Source organism: Myotis daubentonii, chromosome 11 (assembly GCF_963259705.1).
Source record: "Myotis daubentonii chromosome 11, mMyoDau2.1, whole genome shotgun sequence".
NCBI lineage: Eukaryota > Metazoa > Chordata > Mammalia > Chiroptera > Vespertilionidae > Myotis > Myotis daubentonii.
This window is the reverse complement of record NC_081850.1, coordinates 48,799,260-48,825,438: the sequence shown is the minus strand read 5'-3', so window position 1 is coordinate 48,825,438 and position 26,179 is coordinate 48,799,260. Positions and strand designations below refer to the sequence as shown.

The window sequence follows — 26,179 nt, the reverse complement described above, 5'->3', positions numbered from 1 at the left end:
GGGAGGCCAATAGAACAATGAATCATGTCTAGACAAGAATTATGACAATCCTCCTATTGTAGATGAGACAAAGCTGAGGTTTATCCAGAACTAAAAAATCACATCTGGACTTGAACTTGGATCTTCTGACCCCAGATCCAGGGATGCTGCTGCTTGTTTTTTTGGCATATGATGGTACCAAGGAAATGTATGTTTTGTTTTGTTTTGTTTTGTTTTGTTTTGTTTTGTGTTGGGAATATGTGCTTTCCTGCATCCTTGACAACTGGACTGAAATCATGGAAATAATCTCATTTTAGAAATGAGATTGTCATAACATTCAATTACGCACAATATTTTAGAAATGGGATTATTACATCATCCAAAGTGTGAAAGGAATACTTTGTTAATTTTATTGTAATTAATCTATGCAAAGGTAATTTTAAAATTCTGGATGGTGCTAGGTTCCAAACTTTAGTCTGTTCCAGAATTACTTGTGCCATTTCTTTAAAACATAGTGGAACATGGGTGCCCCGACTGCCTGTTCTGATTCAGAATGCCTGGAGTGAGGCCCAGTCATCTTTTATTTTCTTTTTCTTTTTTACTTTGTCAACAAAACACACAATTCTGATGCAGTATAAAGTTTGAGAATTATTTATATAGGGTATAGGTGATTGAGAAAGAGCAATAAGGTAGGAGAGTAATGAATCATAGAAACAAAAAAAAAGTGTTTCAAAAAGGTGAGTGGACGTTTGAGAGAGAGTGAAGAGATACAGAGAAGTAGCCATTGAACTTGGCAACATGGAAGTCATAGGATTTTTGACAGAAGCAGCTTCAGAGAAATGGGGGTGTCTGAATGTGTTTGGCATTAGATGGAGAGGAAAATAAGGGGAGTCATAGGAGCCAGAGTGACACTAGACAAAAAAGCCTATATAATAAAAGGGTAATATGCAAATCGACCCTAACAGCAGAACAACTGGGAATGACTGGTCACTATGACACACACTGACCAACAGGGGGCAGGCGCTCAATGCAGGAGCTGTCCCCTGCTCTCACGGGGGGAGCTCTGCTCAGCCACAAGCCTGGCTGACGGCTGCCAGTACAGCGGTGGTGGCAGGAGCCTCTTCTGCCTCCTCAGCAGCGCTAAGGATGTCCGACTGTAGCTTAGGCCTGCTCCCCGCTGGCAAGTGGACATCCCCTAAGGGCTCCCAGGCTTCCAGAGGGATGTCTGACTGCCAGCTTGCGAGAGATCCCAGACTGTGAGAGGGCACAGGCCGGGCTGAGGGATGCCCCCAAGTGCACAAATTTTTGTGCACCGTGCCTCTAGTGTATCTATCTATATCTATATCTATATCTATCTATATCTATCTATATATCTATATCTATCTATATCTATCTATATATCTATATATATCTATATCTATCTATATATAGATAGATATATTTGAGAAGTTGAGTTGTTGAAAAAGGCAGAAAAATAGGGTTGAAATAGAGAAAGGGGGAGGTGTTGGGTCAGGGAGAATATTTTAAAATTTATATTTATTTTTCAACTGACATACAATATTATTTCTAGTTTCAGGTATATAACCTAGTAAATTAGACATAATTTACCACATTATCACCCCAATAAACCCATCTGACAATCACACATAGTTATTACATTATGATTTACTATGTTTCCTATGTTGAATTTACATCCCATAACTTTTTTGTTTTCATTGTTTAATCAAATAATTTTAATTAACAGTAAACAGCAAAAGTGCAATTACATGAAAAGCCTTATATTTTACATGCTTAAATTGTTCACTGTCTTTACTTGTAAGGTGTTGAAGGTGGGGCCCACTCCTGAATCTTCTTTCTAGTGGTGGAATAAGGTACATATTGCTCTGAAGTGCCACTCAGGTTGAATTTATGGTTTGTCCAAATGAATTTATGAGCAGTAGGTGGTTTTGTTGTTGGAGGATCATCAGTCATACAGTGAAGCCAAAGGTGCCATTCAGGGGGCACCATGCTTCCATCCACATCCCGGAATGTATTTCTGCCATCCATTTCAGTAGTATATATAACCCATCGGTGACGGCCAAAAAACTGCTTGTTGTCTTCATAGTACTTGTTTCCATATTTGTCTTCCCCTACTAATGTACCAACCCTCACATCATTTGCCCTGAAGAGCATTCGCAGCCAGCCTCGGAGGCCGTTGTGGCTGCTGACCTGCCGCAGTCCTTGCCTCAGGACCTGCGGGAACTCCATCTTGCCCCGCAGGCCTGGCCTTCCGGGTGCGCTGCTCAAAATGCGGCCGGGGGAAGCCTCCCATAACTTTTTATAACTGCCAATTTGTACTTCTTAATTGGGTCAGGGAGAATTCGAGATTTTGTTTTTATTTTCCTTTTTTATGAAAGTAATGTACTAGAGAATTCACTGGTATATTTACTCACTAACAATATAAACCACAAGAGAGCAGGACCTCTGTTGTATTTATAACAGAGTGACTAAGACCCAGGGCTCAGCAGAAATAAGCCCATGCATACACATTCAGCTAATACTTGACAAGGAAGGGAGCCAGGAATACTCAATGGGGAGAGGATAGTCTCGTCAATAAATGGCATTGGGAAACTGGATACTTACATGCAAAAGAATGAAACTGGGCTCCTATTTTACACTACTCACAAAAAATAACTCAAGATGAATTAAAATACTTAAACGTAAGACATGAAATTGTAAAATTCCCAGAAGAAAACATAAGGAAAAACTCCCAGACATTGGTCTTGGCAATGATTTTATGGATATGATACCAAAGGCACAAGCAACCAAAGCGGAAATAAACAAATGGGACTACATCAAATGTGAGAGCATCTGTACAGCAAAAGAAACAATCCAAAAATATGAAAAGGCAGCGTAGGAATGGGAGGAATATTTGTAAACCATATACCTGATAAGGGATTAAGGTCCAAAATATATAAGGAACTCACATATCTCAGTAGCCCTCCCCGCAAAAAATATCTGATTTAAAAAAATAGGCAAAGGACTTAGACAGTTCTTGAATTTTTCCAAAGAGACATTCAAAAGGCCAACAAGCCCCAGGCCTATAACTTCTTTAGTGAAAGGTTGCAAGCCAGCCCTGTCCATTGTTCTTGTGCATCTAGGTTACACACCTTTTAAATGTACTGCCTTTAAAAACTAATGCCCCTTCAAGGGAGTATTAACCCTCAAGAGAGTACAAAATCTTAACTCTCCTGTAATCCAATCCCCACCATGCTTTCTCCAATCTTCCTTCCTTTCCCTCCTTAATTTCAAATGCATAAAAGAAACTGCAAACCTGTTATTCTCTGGAGCATTTGAGATCTTGGTCCTTGGCATATGTCATCAATCTGGCCCAAATAAACTCTTATAAAAATTCTCTACAAGTTTGGATGTTTCTTACATGACACACCATTTCCCCTATAAGTTATTCTAATGTTTTTCTTTTATTGCACTGCAATGAACATCCTTGTACCTGTCCCTGAGGATTTGTGTGTTTCCATAAAAAAGAGTCATACAAGTTGAATGTGGGGTCATGTGAAATGTGCATTGTTTTAAATGTTCACCTGCTTTGCCCAAGCCGGTTTGGCTCAGTGGATAGAGCACCAGCTTGCAGACCTAAGGGTCCCGGGTTCCATTTCGGTCAAGGGCACCTACCTTGGTTGCAGGCTCCTCCCCGGCCCGGGCGCTGGTCGGGGTGCGTTCAGGAGGCAACCAATCAATGTGTTTCTCTCACATCGATGTTTTTCTTGGTCTTTCCCCTCTCTCTTCCACTCTCTCTAAAAGAACAATGGAAAATAAATAAGTTCATCTGAAAAATAAAATTTAAAAAATTCATCTGCTTTGTCTGGCTGCCCTGAACCTTTTGGTGATGGAAGTGCAGGGTAACTGCAGCCAAGGAGGGCCAAGATTCAGGATCAGAATCAGGACTGCCCAGGGTGTTTGATTTGTAAGGAGAGGGGTCTCTGGTGACCTCAGTGGGTGGGGAGTCTGTAGAGGGGTCAGGCACAAGGCGCAGGAAGGTAACCTGCAGGTGATGTGATGGATTCAGCCAGTGTAGCCCCTTCTCTCAGTAACAGTCCGCTTAGATCGGGGACCGTTATTCACAGATAGGCATTGAGTGCCCTGCACACTGTAGCTGCTTCTACCCGTGACAAATAAGCAGTCACTGCTATTTATTTAGAGATGAAAGTCGGGTTTGGGATGAGAGGACTCTGAAGAAAGAGTGAGGAGATCTGAGAGGTCCAGGAGTGAAGAAGAAAAACAAAAGGTACAGAGATCTGCGTCGCAGAGAATTATGACTTGGTCCACGTGGATTCGTGAATGTTTTTCTTTCCCTTTAATGACTAAAATCTGAGTTGTTTTCCTATGTTATCCGTGAAATCAGAAGTTAATAAACATGTTTGGAGGCGGAGTTGTTTCACTTAGAGGCAAATACAGATAAGAAATTATTTCCTCAAGGCAAAGACTTATAAACTGACAAAAGCAGAACAAACAATCTCTCATCTTAAAAATATGCATGTGTTGAAATAATCCACTTTTGCAATGAGGTAAGAGTACACACCCAGGTAGCGAGGGTTAAATAGAAAGATGGATGATAAAGGGCAGCAAGGAAACTCTCATTTTTAAAAAAGAAAAAGTCTGATTGTCTGGAAGGGTATGAAAACAGCCTTGTGTCTTGCTTTGTGGAATTCATGCTTCCTGTATGTAAATTACGAATTCTTTCCAAAACCTTTCTTCCCCCTACTCCCCCCCCCCCCACCCTCCCCCACCCCCACACTCGGGATGCATGCAAGCAAATGCTTTGGGAATCATGGTTTCAGGGCTTCCCTCCACTTCTCGCTCATGATCTGGGTCTCCACGGCGCACTCCACACACCAGGCCCGCCTCCAGGAAGTCTCCGGGCCTTGACAGAACTTCTTGGTTCAAAACTGCGGGGTTTCTATGCTGTTAGAAAATCCCACAAATCCTTTTGTTGGTTAACTGACAATGATGTAACCATATACTTAGTACTAAGAACAGCAGCCGCTACTGCTTCAATACTTGTTACTATGTGCCCAGCATAAATGCTTTCTAGAAACTCATTCAATCTTTGTAACAAGAAAGGGGAGGTTGGCTGAGTCATTGCCCAGGGTGAAATTGGTGACCCCCAATTTCATTGTTACAAATTGAACATAATTAAAGCATAGTGATTAATCACAAAAACAATATGTAATTATATATGTGTTTTCCGATGGTCTTAGGCGACCCCTGTGAAAGGGTCGTTCAAGCCCCAAAGGGGTCGCGACCCACAGGTTGAGAACCACTGTTCTAATCAATATACTCACCACACACAAGAATCAAATCATAAACAATCACGTTGCCACCAGCCAGAACTGACAATTACCATTCATTCCAATTTGCTTTACAACATTTCCTTTTTAAAACTGCTACACACAGATAAACAACTCTGTCCTCAAGGATCCACTGCCACCACCCAGCCTTCCTTCTTTTGATCTAAAGAGGCAATCACAGTGTCAAAGTTAATTCCTATTCTTCCAGTCTGATCTGTAGTGATACCATAGACAGTGTCAGGTCACACGGCCCCCTGTCTGTTTCAACCCACGACACTGAAACCCATCTTTTTTCTGAACCACAGACTGTGTCAAGGCCCACCCTGAGGTGCAAGGGCTGCGTGTGGAGGGCAGGTTCTAAGGTTGAGGCCAGGGTGTGTGGAAGGTTGTTCAGGTGGACAGGGGAGAAGCACGAAGGTCTTCTACAGAAGTTTAAAGAGCTGGACTTCTGTCTCTGCCCCCCAACACTGCCCCTCATAGAGCCCCCCACCCCTCTCGGAAGACAGCAACTCCATCCAGGAGCTCGAGGCACAGTTTGTAATGTGATCTTTGGCTTTTTTCAAGTCTTGTAGATCAGCTCAGGGATGTTTGTTCACTGATGATGTCTAGAACAGGGTCTGGCTCATGACAGGCGCTCAGTAAATAATTGTTTGGAAGCTGGAGATGGCAAAAGCAGACAAGGGGACAGAGGGGAAGGCCCAAGGCTACAAGGCAGATAGCTGGGTTCAGCAGGTTCTAGCTGTGTGGCCAAGGGCACAGTGTTTAACGTTTGGGGCCTGGACAGGGTGCTGCATCATGGTTCACTGGGAGGGGCAACCTTTTTGACCAGGCAGTTCTGCCTAGGATACACCCTGCCCCATCTCTTGCCAAGGCCGTGCTAAGCAGTCTCCACTCCCTGATCCTTTCTGGGACCCCAATCCTGAGGACTTGAGATTCACAGCCTTGATAGGCTCCTTGTGGTAGTCACACACATTTAGAAGAAGTAAAGAGAGAGAGGGCTGAGGATGGGAATTCCTGCTAACTCGTGACTAACACAGCAGAGGGAGAGTTATGGGGAAAACCCCAAGCTATCATGTGCCGGGACACATATTGCACATACCTCAGGCCTCTCACTCAAGCTCCTCAACAGCTTCGGCAAACATTTGCTATGTGTCAGACACTGTCGAGGGGTCAGGCACAGGAAGGTCGTCCATGCTAGGGATATGTCAATGAACAAAACAAAGATCTCTGCCTTCCAGAGCTTACAGTTTAGCGGGAGAGCCAGCCAATCAATGTAGTGATGAGTACACTGTACTGTTTATAAGGAGATAGTGCTATGGAACTCTTATTCTGTAACTAGAGACCCGGTTCACAAATTTGTGCATGGGTGAGGTCCCTCGGGGTGGCCTGCAGGGATTGGGCCGAAACCCGCAGTGAAACACCTCCTGCAGCTCCTACCTGCCACTCTCACTCATCCTGGCCCCACTGCACCTGCTATGGGCTCGCGCCCAATCAGTCCCGATCAGGAGATCAGTCCCTGCATCTGGTACCCTCCCAAGGGGAGTGGGCTGTGGGATAGGGATGAAACCAGCTCTCTGACATCCCCTGAAGGGTCCCAGATTGTGAGAGGGCACAGGCCAGGCTGAGGGACCCCATCAGTGCATGATCAGGGCTGGTGAGGGACCAAGGGAGGGCTCCAGGGAGTGTCAGACCCATCTCAGTCCGGATGGGCCGGACCCCAGCTAACCTAATGGTCAAAGTGCCTGCCCCCTGGTGGTCAGTGCATGTCATAGTAACTGGTTGACCAGTCAACTGTCTGCCCACTGGTGGAGGATATGTCAATGAGCAAAACAAAGATCTCTGCCTTCCGGAGCTTACAGTTTAGCAGGAGAGCCAACCAATTAATGTAGTGATGAGTACACTGTACTGTTTATAAGGAGACTAGTAGCCCGGTGCACGAAATTCATGCATATTGAAAGGGAATTAATTAGCAGAAATATTTTAATATTGCTATTTGCCCTTTCGCTATAATAGAAGTGTGAGAGATGAAAGGAAATTAGCAAAATGTATATGAAAATAATATATAAATTTATCCTATCTAATAAAGAGGGAATATGCTAATTGACCCTCACACCATTGCAAAGATGATGGCACCCTCAGCCAATAAGGAGGGAATATGCTAATTGCCTGTCACACCCTCAAAGATGGTGGTGCCCACAGCCAATAAAGAGGGAATATGCTGATTGACTGCCACACCCTCAAATATAGCAGCACCCACAGCCACAAGATGGTGGCGACCAGTCCCCTCAGCCCCACAGGGGTGACAGGGGTGTGGCAAGGCCAGGCCCACCCCACATGCCTGCCTCCGGAGTTCCCCAGTACCCTCAGCCCCCAGCTGCTTAGGGCCAGCCCAAGGCGCAGGTAACCAGGGCCGCCCAAGGCTCAAGTAACCAGGGCCAGCCGAGGCTTGCTCTGCCAGCAGTGGCAGCAACAGAGGTGTGATGGGAGCGTCACCTTCCCCTGATCGCCAGGTCACCTCCTGCCCCTGAGGCCTCCCAGACTGTGAGAGGGGGCAGGATGTGCTGAGGGACCCCCCACTCCATTGCATGAATTTTTATGCACCAGGCCTCTAGTTAATAAATAAACAGTAACAAAAGGATATAACAACAACAGAGGCATGATATAAAAACAACAAAAACATGATATGAAAACAACAAAAACATATTAAAAACAACAGTGATGCAAACAATGACTGATAAAGTGATTAAACTTATTCTAATATCTCCCTGTACACCACATTAAGAGTGAAAACACTTTCAGAGCGCTTGACTATTTCCCTTGTGATGAAGTATTTAGAACTTTAACTGTAACATCACATGCTCTTCAAACTCGAGACAAAGCAACATATAACTGACCATGTGCAAAAACGGGTTCAGGTGGGAATATTCCTACTCTGTCTAGAGTTTGTCATTGTGATTTATTAGTAATCATCACAAATGCTGGCATCACAAGAAACTGTCATTGAATTAATTTAAATGGGAGGCCAGTCTCAGATGGGGACAAATCAATTCTTGGAATCAGAACAACCTCTCCCTCTGCAGATCCTGTTAATACTTTCACCTTCGATAATGTTAGGTCGTAATCTTTTGATAATAAATCTGGTACCATTACAAAGACCCCATTTACTATTAAGATTTCTCAATAGTATGATGAATGCACCACTTTCAATTTTAATTTATGACATGGCATTCCCAAAGGAGTAATACTATTAAGAAATTCGATGGCAAAATTTTCCTTTTCAGCATCAACTGTTGAATCAATGGAATCATCACTCAAATATGTGTGAAAATCTCCATCAAGTATATCCAAAATGTCTTCATTTAATTTTTGAACATGCTCATTTTTTTGGACAAAGAATTGCATGTTTATATATTTTTTTAATATTATCTATAGATATACTATTTCCAAAGGTAGCTTCAATTAATAGGTCCATTACAAATCATTTCACAGGGGATTTCAATAATATCCATTCCTAAATGAAAACTGCTATCAAGTTTGCCATCTCCAAGTTTTACTAACTATTCACTATAAGCAGAATCCTCTGATCTCATATTTGTTTTAAGAGACAACTTTCTGAAACATCCCCAAACATTACAGAACTTTAAACTCATTTGTACTATAGCCGATCCCATAGCATGTGGTACAATACTGAGACAGTGTCAAAAATCCCCTCCAAGAAGGAGAACTTTCCCACCAAATACAACATTCAAATTCATAATTTCTCTTAGTAATCTGTCTATGGCATTTATAGCATGACTGGATGCCATGATGCATTCATCAATAATGAGAAATTGGACCTTTTTAATAGTTTTAGCAACTTCACTGTTTATATTGAGTCTAGAAATTGAAGTTTCATTTCATGGAATTGGTCATTTATATTGGGAATGAAAGAGTCTTCCACCGAGAAGTAAATTTGCAGGAATTCCTGTAGACGCTGTGGGTAAAACAGTACCACCACAACCTCTAATATAATGTATTAAAACTTTATTGTGGGGAGCCACTACAGTGTTTTTGGACAGGTTCAAGCCTTGGACTGACAACAGGGCACAGTCCTCTCATTGCCATGTGCAAGTCCCAGCTTGGAGGGCAGGGCCCTCCCCGCCCAATTATAGCCAACAGCTATAGTTGTAAGCTTGAATCTATGGTCCAAACACGTGGCCCCACACGCCTGAGTGATGATATAGGCTTGATAGAATTCAGGTGAATGTTGTTGAGTAGGATTAAAACTCAGGAGAATGTTGTAAACATCTTGATTATGCCCTTACCTTGCCTCGTGGCATCTGCTATAAAATAAAGACATGGCTGTGGGCGTGGTTGCTATCTCTCAGGGAAGCAGCGTCCCACTGAGACCCAGCTTTCATTCTCTTGTCTGTCTTTCCTAAGCCTTTCAGATGCCCCGACTCAAGTTCACCCTTGCCATGCTGGCGTGGCACACTTTATAAGGATATTAGAGGCCCAGTGCACAAAAATTTGTGCACTTGGGGCGGGGGTCCCTCAGTCCGGCCTTTGCCCTCTCGCAGTCTGGGACCCCTTGGGGGATGTCCACCTGCTGGCTTAGGCCTGCTCCCCAGGGGATTGGGCAAAGCTGGCAGTCAGACATCCCTCTGGCAGCCCAGGAGCCCTCGGGGGATGTCCACTTGCCAGCAAGGAGCAGGCCTAAGCTGCAGTCGGACATCCTTAGCGCTGCTGAGGAGGCAGAAGCAGTTCCCACCACCACCACCACTAGCGGAGCCCAGGTCCAGCTGGAAACCTGGGTTGCCCCTGGTTGCCCCTAGTCCCTCCTTGAGCCAAGGCCAGGGCGGCTGGGATTTATTTGTCTTCTATAATTGAAACTTTGTAGCCTTGAGTGGAGCCCAGGGCAGGTGGGAAGCTTGGCTTCCTCCATCGCCGGGGGGCAACCCAAGCCTCCTGCTCACTCCAGCTCCATGGCCGCCACCATCTTAGTTGGGTTAATTTGCATAGCCGCTCTGATCGGCTTGTGGGTGTAGCGGAGTGACAAAGTGATGGTTAATTTGCATCTTTCTCTTTTATTAGTGTAGATGCCTCCACGCTCCAAGGGCCGTTTCCTGCCTCAACTCGCCCTCATGGGAAACAGCTCAGGGAGGGCACAGCCGTTGCCAAGACAACCCCTGCAGGACTGACTTCCTTCCGGTTGGCCAAGCCTCGGTCGTGATGTTACACTCAGGGTTTTTATATAAATAGATAGTGCTATGGAACTTTTATTCTGGAATAAGAATTATGATCATAAAAAATGTAAAGGATTTAGTAAACCAATGTTATGGAAGGAGTGGAATTTATTTTGGAAAATTTAAGAAAAATAGGAACAGTGTGCTGCCTCCTGTTGGGGGTAGGAGGGCACCGCATTTTATCTCACATACCTTGTGCCCTGGGATTTTAGAACATGGTCATGCTGAATAATACCTTCCTACCCTGGTCTGTATCATCTGTCTTCCCTATGTGCCACACATTTGAGGTCCCTCCACCCTGCCCACCTCTCTTTCAGGTTCATGATGAGGAAACAGGGTCAAAGGCCTTGAGGGACTAACTCAGGTCATGTAGATGGTTTAATTATGGAAGAATCTGGAACCTGGGTCCTGATACCTTTATAGGTTCTTAAGTTTCCCCTGCTGGAAGGCTATGTGTTGGGGTCCAACCCCAGCAGGTCCAGGGGTCCCCAAAGGTGTGGACAGAGTCGACAAAGAAGGAATGACACGGAGATAGCGTTCAGTTGATCAGCAGCCTAGCCAGGATCTCTAGCCAGGATCTCCAGCCAAGTTCTGTTTTTTATTGTCTTATTACATCTGTATTTATACCAGTTGATTCTAATCCTATCAATTTCTATTCCAAAGGTTAGGGCATTTCTTATCTCCATTCCAGGGAGTAAAGATTATGTAGCTTAAGCGTGATTGTTTGTAGTTAAAGTGATTAACTACCCGCCTGGCACTTAGTTAAGGGGTTTTATTCCCTCCCTAACTTCAAGGAAAAATCCCTACCTGGGGAAACAACCTTTCTCGGAGAGGTGACCTTGGTTAAAACACATAGCTCTAAGAAGGTGAGCAAACATATTAAGAACAGTATGCCATATACACCAGGTCCCTTGAAACATGCTCTGCAGATGTTTCTTCCCTGCAGCAACTGTGTCAAGCAGCAAGGATGGGTCGGCTTCCGGCAGCTATGGATAAGGGAGTGGAGAGGAAAGATAGACATATATAGCTACTATGACTGTCATATTTATTTATTCATGGAATAACTGGATATTTACAACAACAATAGCTTACTTATTGAGCATTAAAAGTGTCAGGCCTTGGTCCAACAATTTTACAAATATTCCTATTAGGTCCTCACAGAACCCTAAGAGTCTAGGAAACTGTGGCTCTGAGGGAGTGCATACACTACTTAAAATCTCAACCTCGAAGCGGGGGAGTTTGGATTAGAATCAAACAGTCTAACTTCAGAACTCTTGAAAAAAAAAAAGAAAAGAAAAGAAACCAAAACATACAAATGCAAAAAAACAGAAGTGATCATATGTGCTTTATATTGACCCACATCAGAAGTTCATATCTCGTGGATGTATTGAAGCAAATTGTGCATTTGGATCGGGAGAATCCTGTATAGCTATTCTCTGTGTTGCCTCCAGGATCCTAGAGTTTGCGAGACAGTCAGTCCTCCACTAGAGGTGGGCTGGCAAGAGGACTAGGTGGTCTGGGAACCGAGCAATGAGAAAGAACCAGTCCAGAGGCCAGTCAAGTTCAAGTGAAAAATGCTCTGAGGCAGAACAGAGCCAGGAGGGCCTGGAAGATTTGCAAGCAAGGAAGAGAGTTGGATGCAATGAGGCAAGGGCCAGGCCTCTGCCCTGTTCCTCTACTAACAGAGAACAAAGGTGCACAGTATCTGAGTACCTGCAATCTCAGAAGAGGAAGCTTGGCATGGGGTCTTTTTTTCCTTTTAGAAATTGTAATTTGAATTGAGTGAATGAATGAATGAATGAATGGAGTTTGGAATCCTGCTAATGAATATTAACAAAGCAAATGATGAAGAAGCAAAATGAAGTAAACAGAAAATTCAGAAATGGGGGTTTCTTCCTTAATTTTACATAGTTTTGTGCACTTGTGATTGTTACATTGCATATGTAGGACATGGTCTTTTTCTTCTCATACATTGTTTGTAGCTCAGTTTATTGAATAGAATTAAATATCAATATTTCCCAAATATACTACATCTTCCAGATGTTCTGTCATCTGGTTTAAGGGCCCTGCCACCACCTCAAGCTTCCACCAGTATGTGAAATAACGGGGTAGAGATGAGTGAAGCTGAAAATATAAGTGAGCTCAAGATGTGATTTAAACATTTACTTTTAGACTTAAAGCAACTTTTAAGACCAACTTAGAACATTTGGGGTACATCCTAAAGTTCTTTAAATCTAACATCACTCATAATTACTTGGCATCTCTATGATTTTGAGCCATATAGCCAGTAATGAAAAATCTTATCTTTTTATGAATATGTGAGAGGAAACCTCTATACTATACCAGAAACATTAACCTCATCAATAGCAGAATTGTTTTATTATTGCTAATGAATCCATCCCAACTCAAACTGAAATAATAAAATTTGCATGAAATCTATCTGAATTTAATTACATTGGGGAAAATGTGTGGGATAATTATACCATTTCAGAGACTTATAAAAGTATAAAATAGGGCTTCTGAGGTGTTGAGGAGCCTGGTCAGGTTGGGCATTGAGCCTACAGGGTGGCCTGGAGTCTTTCTGGTCACATCTACTTCCTCAAAGGGGGTTATGAGACCTTCTACTCAGAACATCCTGAGTGTACCATGAATGTAAAGCCCATTTCACAAGAGAAGTTGAAACTTGAGAGAGCCCTCATTAGCCAGGGTGAGAACCGGTGCTCCACATCAGCTGCAGGCCATCTTCTGAGCCCTGCCATTCCTCAACCTTGGAAGTGCCAACCACACATCCAAGTTTGAGATCCTCACCAACCTGCTCCTCGTGGTCCTGCTGAGTGTCTCCCTGAGGACCTCTGAGGCCTGCCTGACCCGTGTACCCTACAAGTGGATCATCGCGGCTGGCAATAGCTTCTACTTTTAAGCAACAATAGGCAAGGTCCTGGTCCACTGTGAAGCTGGGATCTCCCGTGTGCCCACCACCTGCATGGCTTACCTCATGAAGACCAAGCAGCTCCACCTGAAGGAGGCCTTCAATGACGTTAAGCAGAGGAGGCATGTGATTTCGCCCAGTTTGGGCTTTTTGGACCAGTTCTTGCAACAGGAATCTAAGATCCTGTCTTCCACGCCCACCTGCAGGCTCCACACTGCCCACATGCAGACACTGAACCCCGGTGGGCAGGGCTCCTACTAAACATGCACAACTGCCCTACCTCCATGTGGCACCAGTGCCCACCCATCCACAGTCTCAGAGCTCAGCCAGAGCCCCATGGCCACGGCCACACCCTCAAAAACGGGGGTGGGGAACTAGCCCAGGCCCAAGAGCAACAGCAATTTTGTTTTTTTAAACTGGTGGACATTTCATACCCGTGTAATCCTATGCCAGTGTGACTGAGTAGTCACCAGGCTTATAGACAAAGTTCAGGCTGACCTTGGGGGCAGGTCTCGGGACCGAAGGAAGGAAGGCCAAGCCTGTGAGAGCACATGGAAGGCTGACTCCTGTACTTGCAGACTTCCTGCCCATTCAAGCTGCCCAGTCCCGGCACCACAAAGTTCACCTTTTCACTTCTAGTGTAAGGCAATGCGTACCTGCAGCAACAGGGGAGAAAGCTCTAGCTAGGCTTGAAGTTGGGTGATTACAAAGCCAGTTTATTTGGAAGGAAACACTATTTCCACCTTATTTACTTTTTGCTTTGGTAATCTCAGTGTCTGTCTCTGCTTCAGGGCCTAAGCTGATCACCAACTTCTGAGGCAGGCTTCGTTGGACACCAGATATGTTCTGATTTGACCCCTTAAATCAGTGGTTCTCAACCTTCCTAATGCTGCGACCCTTTAATACAGCTCCTCATGTTATGGTGACCCCAACCATAAAATTATTTTCGTTCCTACTTCATAACTGTAATGTTGCTACTGTTATGAATCGTAATGTAAATATCTGATATGCAGGATGTACTTAGGCGACCCCTGTGAAAGGGTCGTTCGACCGCCAAAGGGGTCGCGACCCACAGGTTGAGAACCGCTGCCTTACAGGCCTTGGAGATTCCCTCTTGGGTCCAATGGAGGCAGTTGGTTGAAGTAGGGAGCCGCTGGCCCTTCTGGGTGGCCTTTTCACTGTGGGCTCTTCCTTGGACTTCAGCATGATTCTTATTCACATTGAACCTTGCTCCCTGCTCCTCTCCTCCCAGCAACTTTTGTGTCATTTGAAAGGAGTTCTTTTGACCGTAGGCCACCAATCACCTCTGGTGGCAGTGGGGGCAGGAAAGAGAGGTCCCTGCTATGTATTCTGGAATGAAAACTACGATTTCCCCAGCTTGCAGTCCTTACCCATGCTTGTCTGTCTCCTGTGAGACTTGTTTTCTTCCCCACCCCCAGGGTTGTCTGTAAGCTGTTGACTTCTGGGATTTGCAGATTTCATAATGTGGTACTGCTTCTTTTTTGTCTGAAGATTATTTCTCCAGAGGAAAAGGCAGTAATTTTCTCAGATTCATACAAATGTGAAGAAAAGCACTACTATTGGTTGTTGTTTTTTATAGTGCAAAATAAAGATAGTAAGAGAAAAATATATCTTATATAAATTAACCATTTCACTGTCCACATACATAACTGACAAAGAGGCTAAATTTATACATTTGCATAAGTGTGACTAATTCAGAAAACATTTTTGTAATTTTTCATTCTGATATAATTTCAAACTTAGAGAAAAGTTGCTAGAATAACAAAAACTCTCATAATTTAATCAGATTCACAAGTAACAAGCTGCCTCGTTTGCTTTCTGTCTTCTCTCTCAGAGTCATTTACATTTACATGGCATTGCTTTTCTTTCTGAACCACTTGGGAATAAACTGAAGACATCATATTCTCTTCATTCCTAAATCCTCCAATGTCTAACTAAGGACATTCTCTTACATGACTGAGAAAAGAAAGGATGCTTCAGCTTAACAACCAAAGGAGAACAATGAGCTGCCCTAACATTTCTTACTAAGGCACAAACCAGGGGGATGGTCATATCTTTTATAGTTTCTCTTTTTTTAACTTTTGAATTTGAATTTATGGGGGTGACATTGGTTAATAAAATTATATAGGTTTCAGGTGTACAATTCTATAATACATCATCTGTATATTTTGTTGTGTGCTCGCCACTCCAATCTTTTACAGTTTCAACTCAAAAGACCAGTAAGTATGGAAATCAGTGCCCTGATCTTGGTACATCCTGATAAAAATTCACCTGAGAGGGGGGAAAACAACTTAAATGTATATTTGAAATAAAAAGTACTTTGGGATTTGTTTTTCTAACAAAATGACCTTTGTGGCTAGATTTTGCTTTTCCACACTCCTCAATTAATATTGATATTTAATTCCATTCAATCTACTGTGCTAAAAACTGTGATCTGGAAATAAACTAGTTTCAATGCAGTTTAATTACTTTCAGACCCTATCCCCGGACTCCCTGACACCAGGGGGCACCTTACCTTTCCTATACTGTACATTCCTGCCATTTGCTGTAAAACTGTTAATCATTAAAATGTATGCACCCTAGTTGAAACTTCTGAAGCACTAGATGTACTTTTTGCTTATTCCTCTGCCTAGATAAGCACCCCTACTTTTCCAAAGTTAGGGCACTGTTTATAATTTCTTGAAGTTATTCTCTTGGGCTATAGTCCTTGGGAAGGCCTAAGTAAAAATCTTTCTAATACTTTCAGAGATTCAGGTTCTTTTCATTGACATAACCATTGTACAATTATCATGATGAGGAAATTTGATGTTGAGACATTACTGTGTCCAAAATTTAAATTTGGTCAGTTGTCCCTACATGGTCCTTTACAACAATGGACCCACTCCAGGATGGTGTGTTGCACTTATTTGTCATGTATCTTTGGTATCCTGCAATCTGGAATGGTGTTTGTCTTCTTTGTCTTTCATGACCTTAACAATTTGAAAACTATAGATCTTACTTACATTGTATTTTGGGCAAGAATACCACAGAAGGTGCCTTTTGGGCAAGAATACCACAGAAGCGATGTGTCCCCCTCAAGGCATCATATCAAAAGGCACATAAATGTCTCTGCCATATTCTGGGTAGCCGTTTGGTTAAGATGGTGTGTCATAAAGTAAAGGGTCTTTCATCCCATTTGGCTTGTACTCTTCAAGTTTACTGTCTACAGCCAAGGGGCAGAAAAATCAATGAGTTGTTACATTTTTAAATCCTCACCTAAGATGTATTTTTATTGATTTTGAGAGAGAGGAAGGGAGAGAGAGAGAGAGAAATCTGTTGCCTCCCACACACGCCCTGACCTGACACCACCCCAATCAACTGGGCCACTTGGCCAGGAGAGTTGTTGTGTTTTAAAAGATTCATGTGACAATATCTACAAGAATGTCAGGCATCTGAGTCATGTTTGTGCAATTATAAATAACCGTAAGTGGCAGAATGAAGATTTTCCTTTTCCTCCAGAGACTAAGTTTCCTCCATAACCTTAAAGTAGATGGAGTCTTGAGTTCATCTATCTGGTTGCAATAGGTCTGCTCCAACAACGTTACCGTGTAGTTTCCCACATTGTTTACCTTCCATTTCTCTGCGTCTCTCTTGATCACTTCCACGCTGATGTTTTGTAATTGGTAACACAGGAACTACTTATTTTGGAAAATCACAATTATGGGGACAGAACTGAAAAAAATTTGCCGGAAGCTGGTCCATCCTTGCTACTTGACACAGTCGCTGCAGGAAAGAGACATCTGCACAGCATATGTTTCAAGGGACCTGGCGTATAAAGCATACTGTTCTTAATATGTTTGCTCCCCTTAGCGCTGTGTGTTTTAACCAAGGTCACCTCTCCGAGAAAGGTTGTTTCCCCAGGTAGGGATTTTTCCCTGAAGTCAGGGAGGGGATAAAACTCCTTAACTAAGTGCCAGGCGGGTAGTTAATCACTTTAACTACAAACAATCACGCTTAAGCTACATAATTTTTACTCCCTGGAATGGAGATAAGAAACGCCCTAACCTTTGCAATAGAAATTGACAGGATTAAAATCAACTGGTATAAATACGGATGTAACAAGACAATAAACACCAGAACTTGGCTGGAGATCCTGGCTAGAGATCCTGGCTAGGCTGCTGATCAACTGAATGCTGTCTCCGTGTCATTCCTTCTTCGCGGACTCCATCCACACCTTTGGGGACCCCTGGACCTGCTGGGGTTGGACCCCAGCAAAAATTCCCAAGTCTCTATTCATCAGAGAATCCAAAAAGAATCAATACAGAGATAAAGCATAAGGAAAGCATGGATAGTGTTGATAAATGGGTAGGACTTGGAATAGGGGTCCCAGAACAGAAAGTAAACAAGAAGTTAGGGGTCATCTTTCCCACAGTGCCAACAGGGGTTTGGGGGAGATATTGACCTGACCCAATTCAGCAGGGGGTGCTATGCTTTCTTGTGCAAATGCAGCATAACACTTAGGTATACCGGGCTTGAACTAAAAAAATGTACCTAGCCTTGGCAGGGTAGCTCAATTGCTTAAAGTGCCATCCCCATACACCAAGGTTAGGGTTTGATCTTCAGGTTGGGCACATACAAGAATCAACCAATGAATGTGTAAATAAGTAGAACAACAAATCTCTCTCTCTCTCTCTCTCTCTCTCTCTCTCTCTCTCTCTCTCTCTCCTCTCTGAAATCAATAAAAAAATAAAAAGATGTACTAAAACACATGCAAATCACTTTGTAGAGATCACTTTGCATTTTAAGGTAAGTATTATCTTACAACAAATTTACTATATGCCAGGAATTAGTCCACTTGTTTTTAAGTATATTAACACATTTGCCATCTCAATAATAGTGTAAAATGGTTACTATTATTCCTATTTTGTAGATGAATAATCTGAGTCCCAGAGGATACAGTGACTTGTCCAAGTTCACATGGTTAGTAAGCACAGAATTTCTGTAAAGGGCCAGGAAGTGAATATTTTAGCCTTGAGCCATGCAGTCTCTGTTGCAACTACCCAGCCCTACATTTGTGGAGCAATAGCCATTAAAGACAATACATAAATGAATGAGTATGTTTACATTCTAACAAAATTTCATTTATGGGCACTGAAATGTGAATTTCATATCATTTGCATGTGTCATGAATATTTATCCTTTTGATTTTTTCAACCATTTAAAAAACTAAAAAAGCATTCTTTTTTTAAAAAAGGATATGCATTTTATTTTTTATCATTATTATTATTATTTAATTCTCATCCAACTGCATTCTTAGAGAGAGGAAGGGAGAGAGAAAGAGAGAAATATCAATTGATTGCCTTCTGCAGGTGAACCCGCAACCCAATTATGTTCTCTGACCAGGAATTAAACCAGTTGGGCAACCTTTCAATGTACAGTACTATAATCAAGCAACTGAGCAACTCCAGCCAGGCTAAAAAGCATTCTTAACTCCCAGGTTGTATAGAAATGTCAGCAGACTGGGTTTAACTCTTGAGCTGTAGTTTCCTGCAGTAAGTGGTAGAGCCAGGACTTGAACCCAGGCAGTGTGGTTCCAGCAAGCTCTTAACCATTGTGTGTGTGTGTACACATGTACACACATGCACATGCAGGCTATATCATGATGATAATCATACAGTGTTCTTTATTTAAAAAAGAAAAACTCAGCAAAGTATATAGGAGAAACTAACAACCATCCATAAATTCACAGCTCAGAAATAACTAGTAATATTGGATAGTTTCTTTTATTCTTTTGTCCACAGTATGTAGTATTCAATTTATTAATTCTATTTTTCACTTCTCATAAGCGTTTTCTACATTTCCACATAGGCCACACAATCATCATAGTTAATAGATATATAATAATTCATTTTAAATATACTGTTTTGAAAGAATCCTACAGCTAATAATTTCATAAAGCAAAGGGTCCTTTTATTAAGTGAGCCACTGGTCACCTTTCATTTATCTCACACATAGTTGCCTCTATAGGAGTGGATTTTTAAAAGCAACTGGTCTACAGACAGGGATGGAGGAAAAAAGGCTTTGGAATCCACCAAACCTGGATTTAGCTTCTATTTGTGCCTTGATTAGCCAAATTATCCTGAGCACATTGTTAACTTCCCACACCTCCGTTTTGCCTTGCTTTGGAAATCATCAAGACCACCAAATATAAAGTGCTGAGCATCTTCCCAGCACAGCGCAATGGTCACTGGGTTGCAGCCAGCCCTTACGTTCCCTGCCTCCCCCACCACTCCTAGTCCCCGACACTGCCCACAGGAAACAGACTATTTCACTCATGGGTGTAAAGAGAGTGTGCTCTTCTGTTTTGTGCAGGACGTGAGTTTTCTCCCTGGAGTGAAAACCGGCCGGTGATCGTGGGGAAATAGGAAGGATTAATGAGGTGGGTGGGAGCTGAGTTGAAAGCCTCCACCCCACCCACCTTTCCTGCCCCGCCCCAATGAGGAGGTTACTCTTGAAATTTTCAAGCTGAAGCAGTGCCCTGGTTTCTACAACAGCAGGTAGCATTCTGGCATCAGCAGAGGCTGTGTTCCTTTGCCCAGGTACAGAGGACCTCCAACCAGACATCTGAAAGGACCTCAGAGAGCAGCCCATTCCATGAGCAGCATGGAGCTGAGGACTGTGGCCACCTCTGAAGCCAACAGCTACCGAAACACTGCCTTCCAGGTGAGCAGAACTTTCATCTGTTTTTAAGACCAAGTAAGTTTAAATAATCCTCTTTCCTTGCCTCTTTGGCAAGTTGCTTAACTAAAGCAGTAGAGTTATTAGGACCCAGTAAGATTTTCAATGGCACTTTTTAAACCTATTCTTTTTCCTTCTTGGGTGGACAAACCTGAAAAGTCTCTTTTAACCGGAACCTGTTTTGATCGATGACTTGCCTTATCACTTGGAAACAAGACTCTTCTCCTGCTTTTGTCCAACTAGCTCCAGGCAGGGACACAGTATGTACCTACAGGCTGGATGAGAGAGAAAGAACAGAGGAAATTCCGATCCTGAATGTAGTTCACACCTCAGGGTTTCTCTCTCTTAAACCAGGTCCCAGAGTCTCTGAGAGATGGTGACCTGGTGCCCACACCAGTGCAGCCGGGTTAAAAAACCAGTCTCATGTCATCAGCCAAAACTCGCTGAGTGATTAATGCTGCTCGGCCCAGGGCTGGGTGCCACAGAGCTGCCGGAGTCCCGTCATTGGGAAACACCAGGCTGCTCCAACTGGGGCTGGCCTGGGGGTTTTTCAGGGCTGTTCCTCAATGTGCTTCCTTTCCTGAGCCAATATTCAACATGGAAGCCTGCAGTTCCTTGGACTTCAGAGCCACTAAACAGGCAAAACAAACTTTTAGGCATTAGCAAAAGAGGAACAAGGAAGGTAAAAGGGCTGTGACATAAATCCCGACTCTTTTACTCACAAGTTATTAAAATTTCCGGGAGCCTCAGTCCAGTTGCCTACACAGAAGTCACAGTGATGCTCATCCCATAAGTTATAAGTGTAGGGGGAGGAAAAAAGATATTTTCTCTACCCTCTTAGATTCAGTGCCTGGGGTCTGTGAATTAAACTGATAAATGATAGATTTACAGGAAAAGGGTTATACAAATTTTATTAATATTTTTAATTTTACCTGCACTGGGCTTTATAGAAAAGAAATAAAAAACTCAAGAAAGCAGTAAGACTCAGGGGCTTATATACCTTTCTAAATATATATATATGTTTTTATTTATTTTTTTAGAGAGAGAAAGAGAGAGATAGCAACATCTATAGAGAAACAGGGCATCATATACCTTTTTAACAAAGAATGGGTAAATGAAGTGTCTAAACAAAGGAAAGAGAGATTGGACTTTTAGGGCCAGTGTATTGTGGGAAACTGACTGGGAAGTAAGTAGGGGGAACTAATGGAAGATAAGGTTTGTTTATGCAATCTTACTCAATGACATCTCTGTTTCCAGTGATAAGGGTTGTTTACCTCTTTCTAGTTTGGGAGAGGGTGACACATGTACCAGGGAAATGTATGCCCTGTTTTAGGGCAGGTAGGGAAGAGAAAGTGCCCTTTCTATGTCTGATTTTGGTCAATTGCCTTTAGCTCAAAAAACTCTTTTTTTTAAAAAAATTAAATCTTTAATGTTCAGATTATTACAGTTGTTCCTCTTTCCCCCCCCCCCCCATCACTCCCCTCCACCCAGTTCCCACCCCACCATCCACCCTCACTCCGCCCACCGCCCCCGTCCTCATCCATAGGTGCACAATTTTTGTCTAGTCTCTTCCCGCATCCCCCCTCACCCCTTTCCCCCCTAAGAATAGTCAGTCCACTCCCTTTCTATGCCCCTGATTCTATTATAATCATCAGTTTATTCTGTTCATCAGATTATTTATTCACTTGATTTTTAGATTCACTTGTTGATAGATGTGTATTTGGGGTTTTTTTGTTTTTTTTAATTAAATCTTTATTGTTCAGATTATTACATTTGTTCCTCTTTTTTCCACCATAACGCCCCTCCACCCAGTTCCCACCCCACCCTCCGCCCTCACTCCCCACCCACTGTCCTCATCCATAGGTGTACGATTATTGTCCAGTCTCTTCCAGCATCCCCCACACACCTTTCCCCCCCAAGAATAGTCAGTCCATTCCTTTTCTATGTCCCTGATTCTATTATAATCACCAGTTCATTCTGTTCATCAGATTATTTATTCACTTGATTTTCAGATTCACTTGTTGATAGATGTGTATTTGATGTTCATAATTTCTATCTTTACCTTTTTCTTCTTCTTCCTCTTCTTACCCTTTTCTTCTTCCTATATGAAATCTTTCAGCATTTCATATAATACTGGTTTGGTGGTGATGAACTCCTTTAGCTTTTTCTTATCTGTGAAGCTCTTTATCTGACCTTCAATTCTGAATGATAGCTTTGCTGGATAAAGTAATCTTGGTTGTAAGTTCTTGGTATTCATCACTTTGAATATTTCTTGCCACTCTCTTCTGGCCTGCAAAGTTTCTGTTGAGAAATCAGCTGACAGTACATGGGTATTCCCTTGTAGGTAACTGGGTTTCTTTCTCTTGCTGCATTTAGGATTCTCTCTTTGTCTTTTGCTCTTGGCATTTTAATTATGATGTGTCTTGGTGTGGTCCTCTTTGGATTCCTTTTGTTTGGGGTTCTCTGCACTTCCTGGACTTGTAAGTCTATTTCTTTCACCAGGTGGGGGAAGTTTTATGTCATTATTTCTTCAAATAGGTTTTCAATATCTTGCTCTCTCTCATCTTCTGGCACCCCTATAATTCGGATGTTGGTACACTTGAAGCTGTCCCAGAGGCTCCTTACACTATTTTCATATTCTTTTTTCATTTTGCTTTTCCGGTTTGGTGTTTTTTGCTTCTTCGTATTTCAAATCTTTGACTGGATTCTTGCGATCCTCTGGTCTGCTGTTGGGAGTCTGTATAATATTCTTTATATCAGTCAGTGTATGCTTAATTTCTAGTTGGTCCTTTATCACAACATCAAGGGTCTCACTAGATTTCTTGAGAGTCTCATTGAGTTTACTGGCAGTTTCTAGAAAATTCTTGAAAAACCTTAAAAGTGTGGTTTTGAACTCTATATCCAGTAGTTTGCTTTCCTCTATTTCTGTCACCTGTGTCCTGTTTCTTTGTCTCGGCATTTTTTATGCTTCGCTGTGTCGATAGAGTGGCTTTCTGTGCTAAGTGTCCTATAGGGCCCAGTGGCTCAGCCTCCCAATTACCTGAGGTAGACACTCTTGGTGCACCCCCTTGTGGGCTTTGTGCACAGTCTTGTAGTTAAGCCTTGATTGTTGTAGGTAACACTGGGAGGATTTGACCTCCAGGCCAATTGGCTGTGAGAATCAGCTGTGTCTGCAGTGGGAGAACTTCTGTGCTGAAGACACCCTTCTGGGGCAAGACTTGCTTCAGTGGGGCGTTGGTGCTCACTGAGTCTGCCCCCTGAGTGTGTCCTTATAGATCTGAGTTGTAATTGGATGGTCCCATTCTGACCACTGGGTACACTGGCTCTTGGATCTAAGGAGGTGCTAATCTAGCCTCTGCCTGAGGCTACCCAGCAGAAGCCAGCTGTAAAGCAATGCAAGTTGCCCTGGGGCCTTGGGGCAGCTGCAGTTTGTTAAGTAATTTTCATATTACAAAGGGCCGGGCCTTTCATATGCAAAAGCCTCCGTGCACGGCTTGGGCAGGGCGGGGTCCCAGGGGATCAACAGGGCAGGCGGAGCGAGTAGTATGGCTGCTCTCAATCCTGCCCTCAGAGGCCCCGGCAATCAATTGCTGCGAGTGCCTCTGAGAGAAAGCTGCCCTCGAGTTCTGACCAATGCCAGACAGTCCAGTTTCTCCCATATGAGTCTGGGTCCCCAGAGACTCACCCAGAACTGGAGCTCAGAGCTTGAGACTCACTACTGATTGAAAAAGACCACCGTGTCCTCAGCCGCCAGCCCTCTCCGTGTGTGCCTCCATACCTCTGTACTTTACTTCCGCACCACACCTCCTCTGAGTCTCGGTATGCTTTTCTCTTTCCTTTTAGTTGTAGAATTTCCACTCAGCCAGCCTTCCTGTGGTTCTGGATGGTGTCTGTTCCATCTTTTAGCTGTATTCTTGAAGTGGTTGTGCTAAGCAGCAATCTCCGGTGTTTACCTATGCCGCCATCTTGGTTTTCCCATCTTCTCAAAAAACTCTTATGCCCAAGTGTCATATTTGGGGTGGCATATCTTTTTTTTAATATATATTTTTTTATTAATTTCAGAGAGGAAGGAGAGAGAGAGAGAAAAAAAAACTATCAACAATGAGAGAATCACTGATTGGCTGCCTCCTGCATGCCCCCCACCAGGGACCAAGCCTGCAACCCTGGGCATGTGCCCTTGACAAGAATCGAACCCGGGACCCTTCAGTCACAAGCTGATGCTCTATCCGCTGAGCCAGGCCAGCTAGAGCTGGGGTGGCATATCTTTATCACCTTCAGAAGGGCTAAATGAGAAGAAAAGCATAGAGCAAAAGGCCTATTATGGTCCAAGAGTATTAAAGGGATGGAATGGGATAAAGAGGCAAAGTGAACACTGCAGCAAGACAAAAGTGTCTGCTAAGGAGAAAGGTCCATGTCACAAGAACTGGCTGCTCAGTCCATGAGGAGGACACATCAGCAGCGGTCCTGCTGTTCTGTTCTTTGTGTTGTTTTTGTGGTGGTGGTGGTGCTAATGACTGACCGCCCTGTTTTCTATCCCTCACTTCTTCTATCAAAACAGAGCATCTCCAGGTTTCAGGGTGCAGAGCAGGGCATCTCAAACCTAGCAGATCACTGCACACCAACACTAATCAATGGTGACCAGGCTATTTCTTCCCATGCTTGCTTTTCAACAAGAATTTCCAGGGACAGGTACTTACTCAGAGAAACCATTAACTACCCTCTAGACATGGCCATCACTAGAAAGAGATCCCAGTTCAAGAAGGAATAATACACTATTCTGGCCCTCAAGGAACAGGACAGGCAGAAACAAATAAGCAATTGTAATTATAATATAATGTGATGGAAAACAAAAACAAAAGAAATATAACCCTGGAAGTTGGCACCAAATACCTTGTAAACAAATGTAGGTAGAGCTGGGTGACTGAGTTTGTGACAGCATCACAGAGGGAGAGAGAATATCAGATAGGGCTTAAAGGGTAGGCAGGGAGTCCCCAATTGAACAGAGCATTGAAAGCAAAAAGAACTGTCTGTGCACAGGCCCAGGGGCCTGAAAGAGCATGTGTGCCAGGGACAAGAGGGCAGGCTGGCACTAGATCACATGGCCTCTGTGTGCGATAAGGCATTTGAGAAGGAACCAATCAGAATTAATAGTGTCAAATTTTTAAAAATACATATTTTTATTGATTTCAGAGAGGAAAGGAGAGAGAAAGAAACATCAATGATAGAGAGAATCATCCACCGGCTTCCTCCTGCAAGGCCCCTACTGGGGATCGAGCCCGAAACCTGGGCATGTGCCCTTGACCAGAATCAAACCCTGGACCCTTCAGTCCACAGGCCAATGCTCTATCCACTGAGCCAAACTAGCCAGGGCTATACTATCAAATTTTTTAGGAGTACTTTAGTACCCCTGTTGAAGGTGAACAGAAACGGAAAGAGATGTGTGTATATGTGTGTGCAGTGGGACACTAGTTAGGAGATTAGTATAATAATCTAAACTAGGTTCAAGGCAGTGGAAACTGATGTCAGGTAGGGAAGTCCGATTGCTGATAAGAGGGCCTTCAGCACTAGAATTTTTTTAAATTAAATTTATTGGGGTGACATTGGTCAACATGAATATATAGGTTTCAGATCTATGTTACAAGATCTGTATATTGCACCATGTGCTCACTACCCAAAGTCAAATCTCCTCTCACTATGAATAATGCTGCAATGAACATAGGGCATTTGCATATATCTTTGCAAATACATGATTTTGAGGTTTTCAGGTATATGCCCAGGAGAGGAATCAGCACTGGAATTGATAAGAGTCTGGAATAAGAGCTGTTAGCTCTGAAGATTTCAGTTTTCTCCTCTGTAAGGAAGGATAATAATATCCTATGTTAGAGTTGTTGAGAGAATTAAGTGAGCTAATATAAGTTTTTAAAATGTATGTCATAAATACGTCATATATGTTAAAAAGA

The 26,179-nt window shown here is 43.0% G+C and overlaps 2 protein-coding genes and 1 pseudogene across 7 annotated transcripts in view; 2 read left to right on the top strand and 1 right to left on the bottom strand.

The window, feature by feature from the left end:
• Positions 1-1,688: 1,688 nt before the first annotated feature.
• LOC132212779 (NADH dehydrogenase [ubiquinone] 1 alpha subcomplex subunit 12-like) lies at positions 1,689-2,277 on the bottom strand. The gene has a single exon (XM_059658764.1). The coding sequence runs from the start codon at positions 2,224-2,226 to the stop codon at positions 1,789-1,791; it is 438 nt and encodes a 145-aa protein (XP_059514747.1). The 5' UTR covers positions 2,227-2,277; the 3' UTR covers positions 1,689-1,788.
• A 10,389-nt stretch (positions 2,278-12,666) lies between these two features.
• LOC132211693 (dual specificity protein phosphatase 5-like) lies at positions 12,667-13,859 on the top strand (annotated as a pseudogene).
• A 6,139-nt stretch (positions 13,860-19,998) lies between these two features.
• SLC28A3 (solute carrier family 28 member 3) overlaps positions 19,999-26,179 on the top strand; it is a 53,697-nt gene continuing 47,516 nt past the window's right edge. For all 6 annotated transcript variants that reach the window (XR_009447642.1, XR_009447641.1, XM_059657049.1 and 3 more), the window contains exon 1: positions 19,999-20,204. Coding sequence is in view for 3 of the 6 variants with exons in the window: in XM_059657049.1 (XP_059513032.1) it covers positions 20,136-20,204 (69 nt within the window). In the remaining 3 variants the exon portion in view is untranslated. The remainder of the gene's footprint in view (positions 20,205-26,179) is intronic.

Coding starts and splice junctions, on each gene's coding strand:
- LOC132212779 (XM_059658764.1), bottom strand. CDS start 2,226: ATGGAGTTCCCGCAGGTCCTGAGGCAAGGACTGCGGCAGGTCAGCAGC.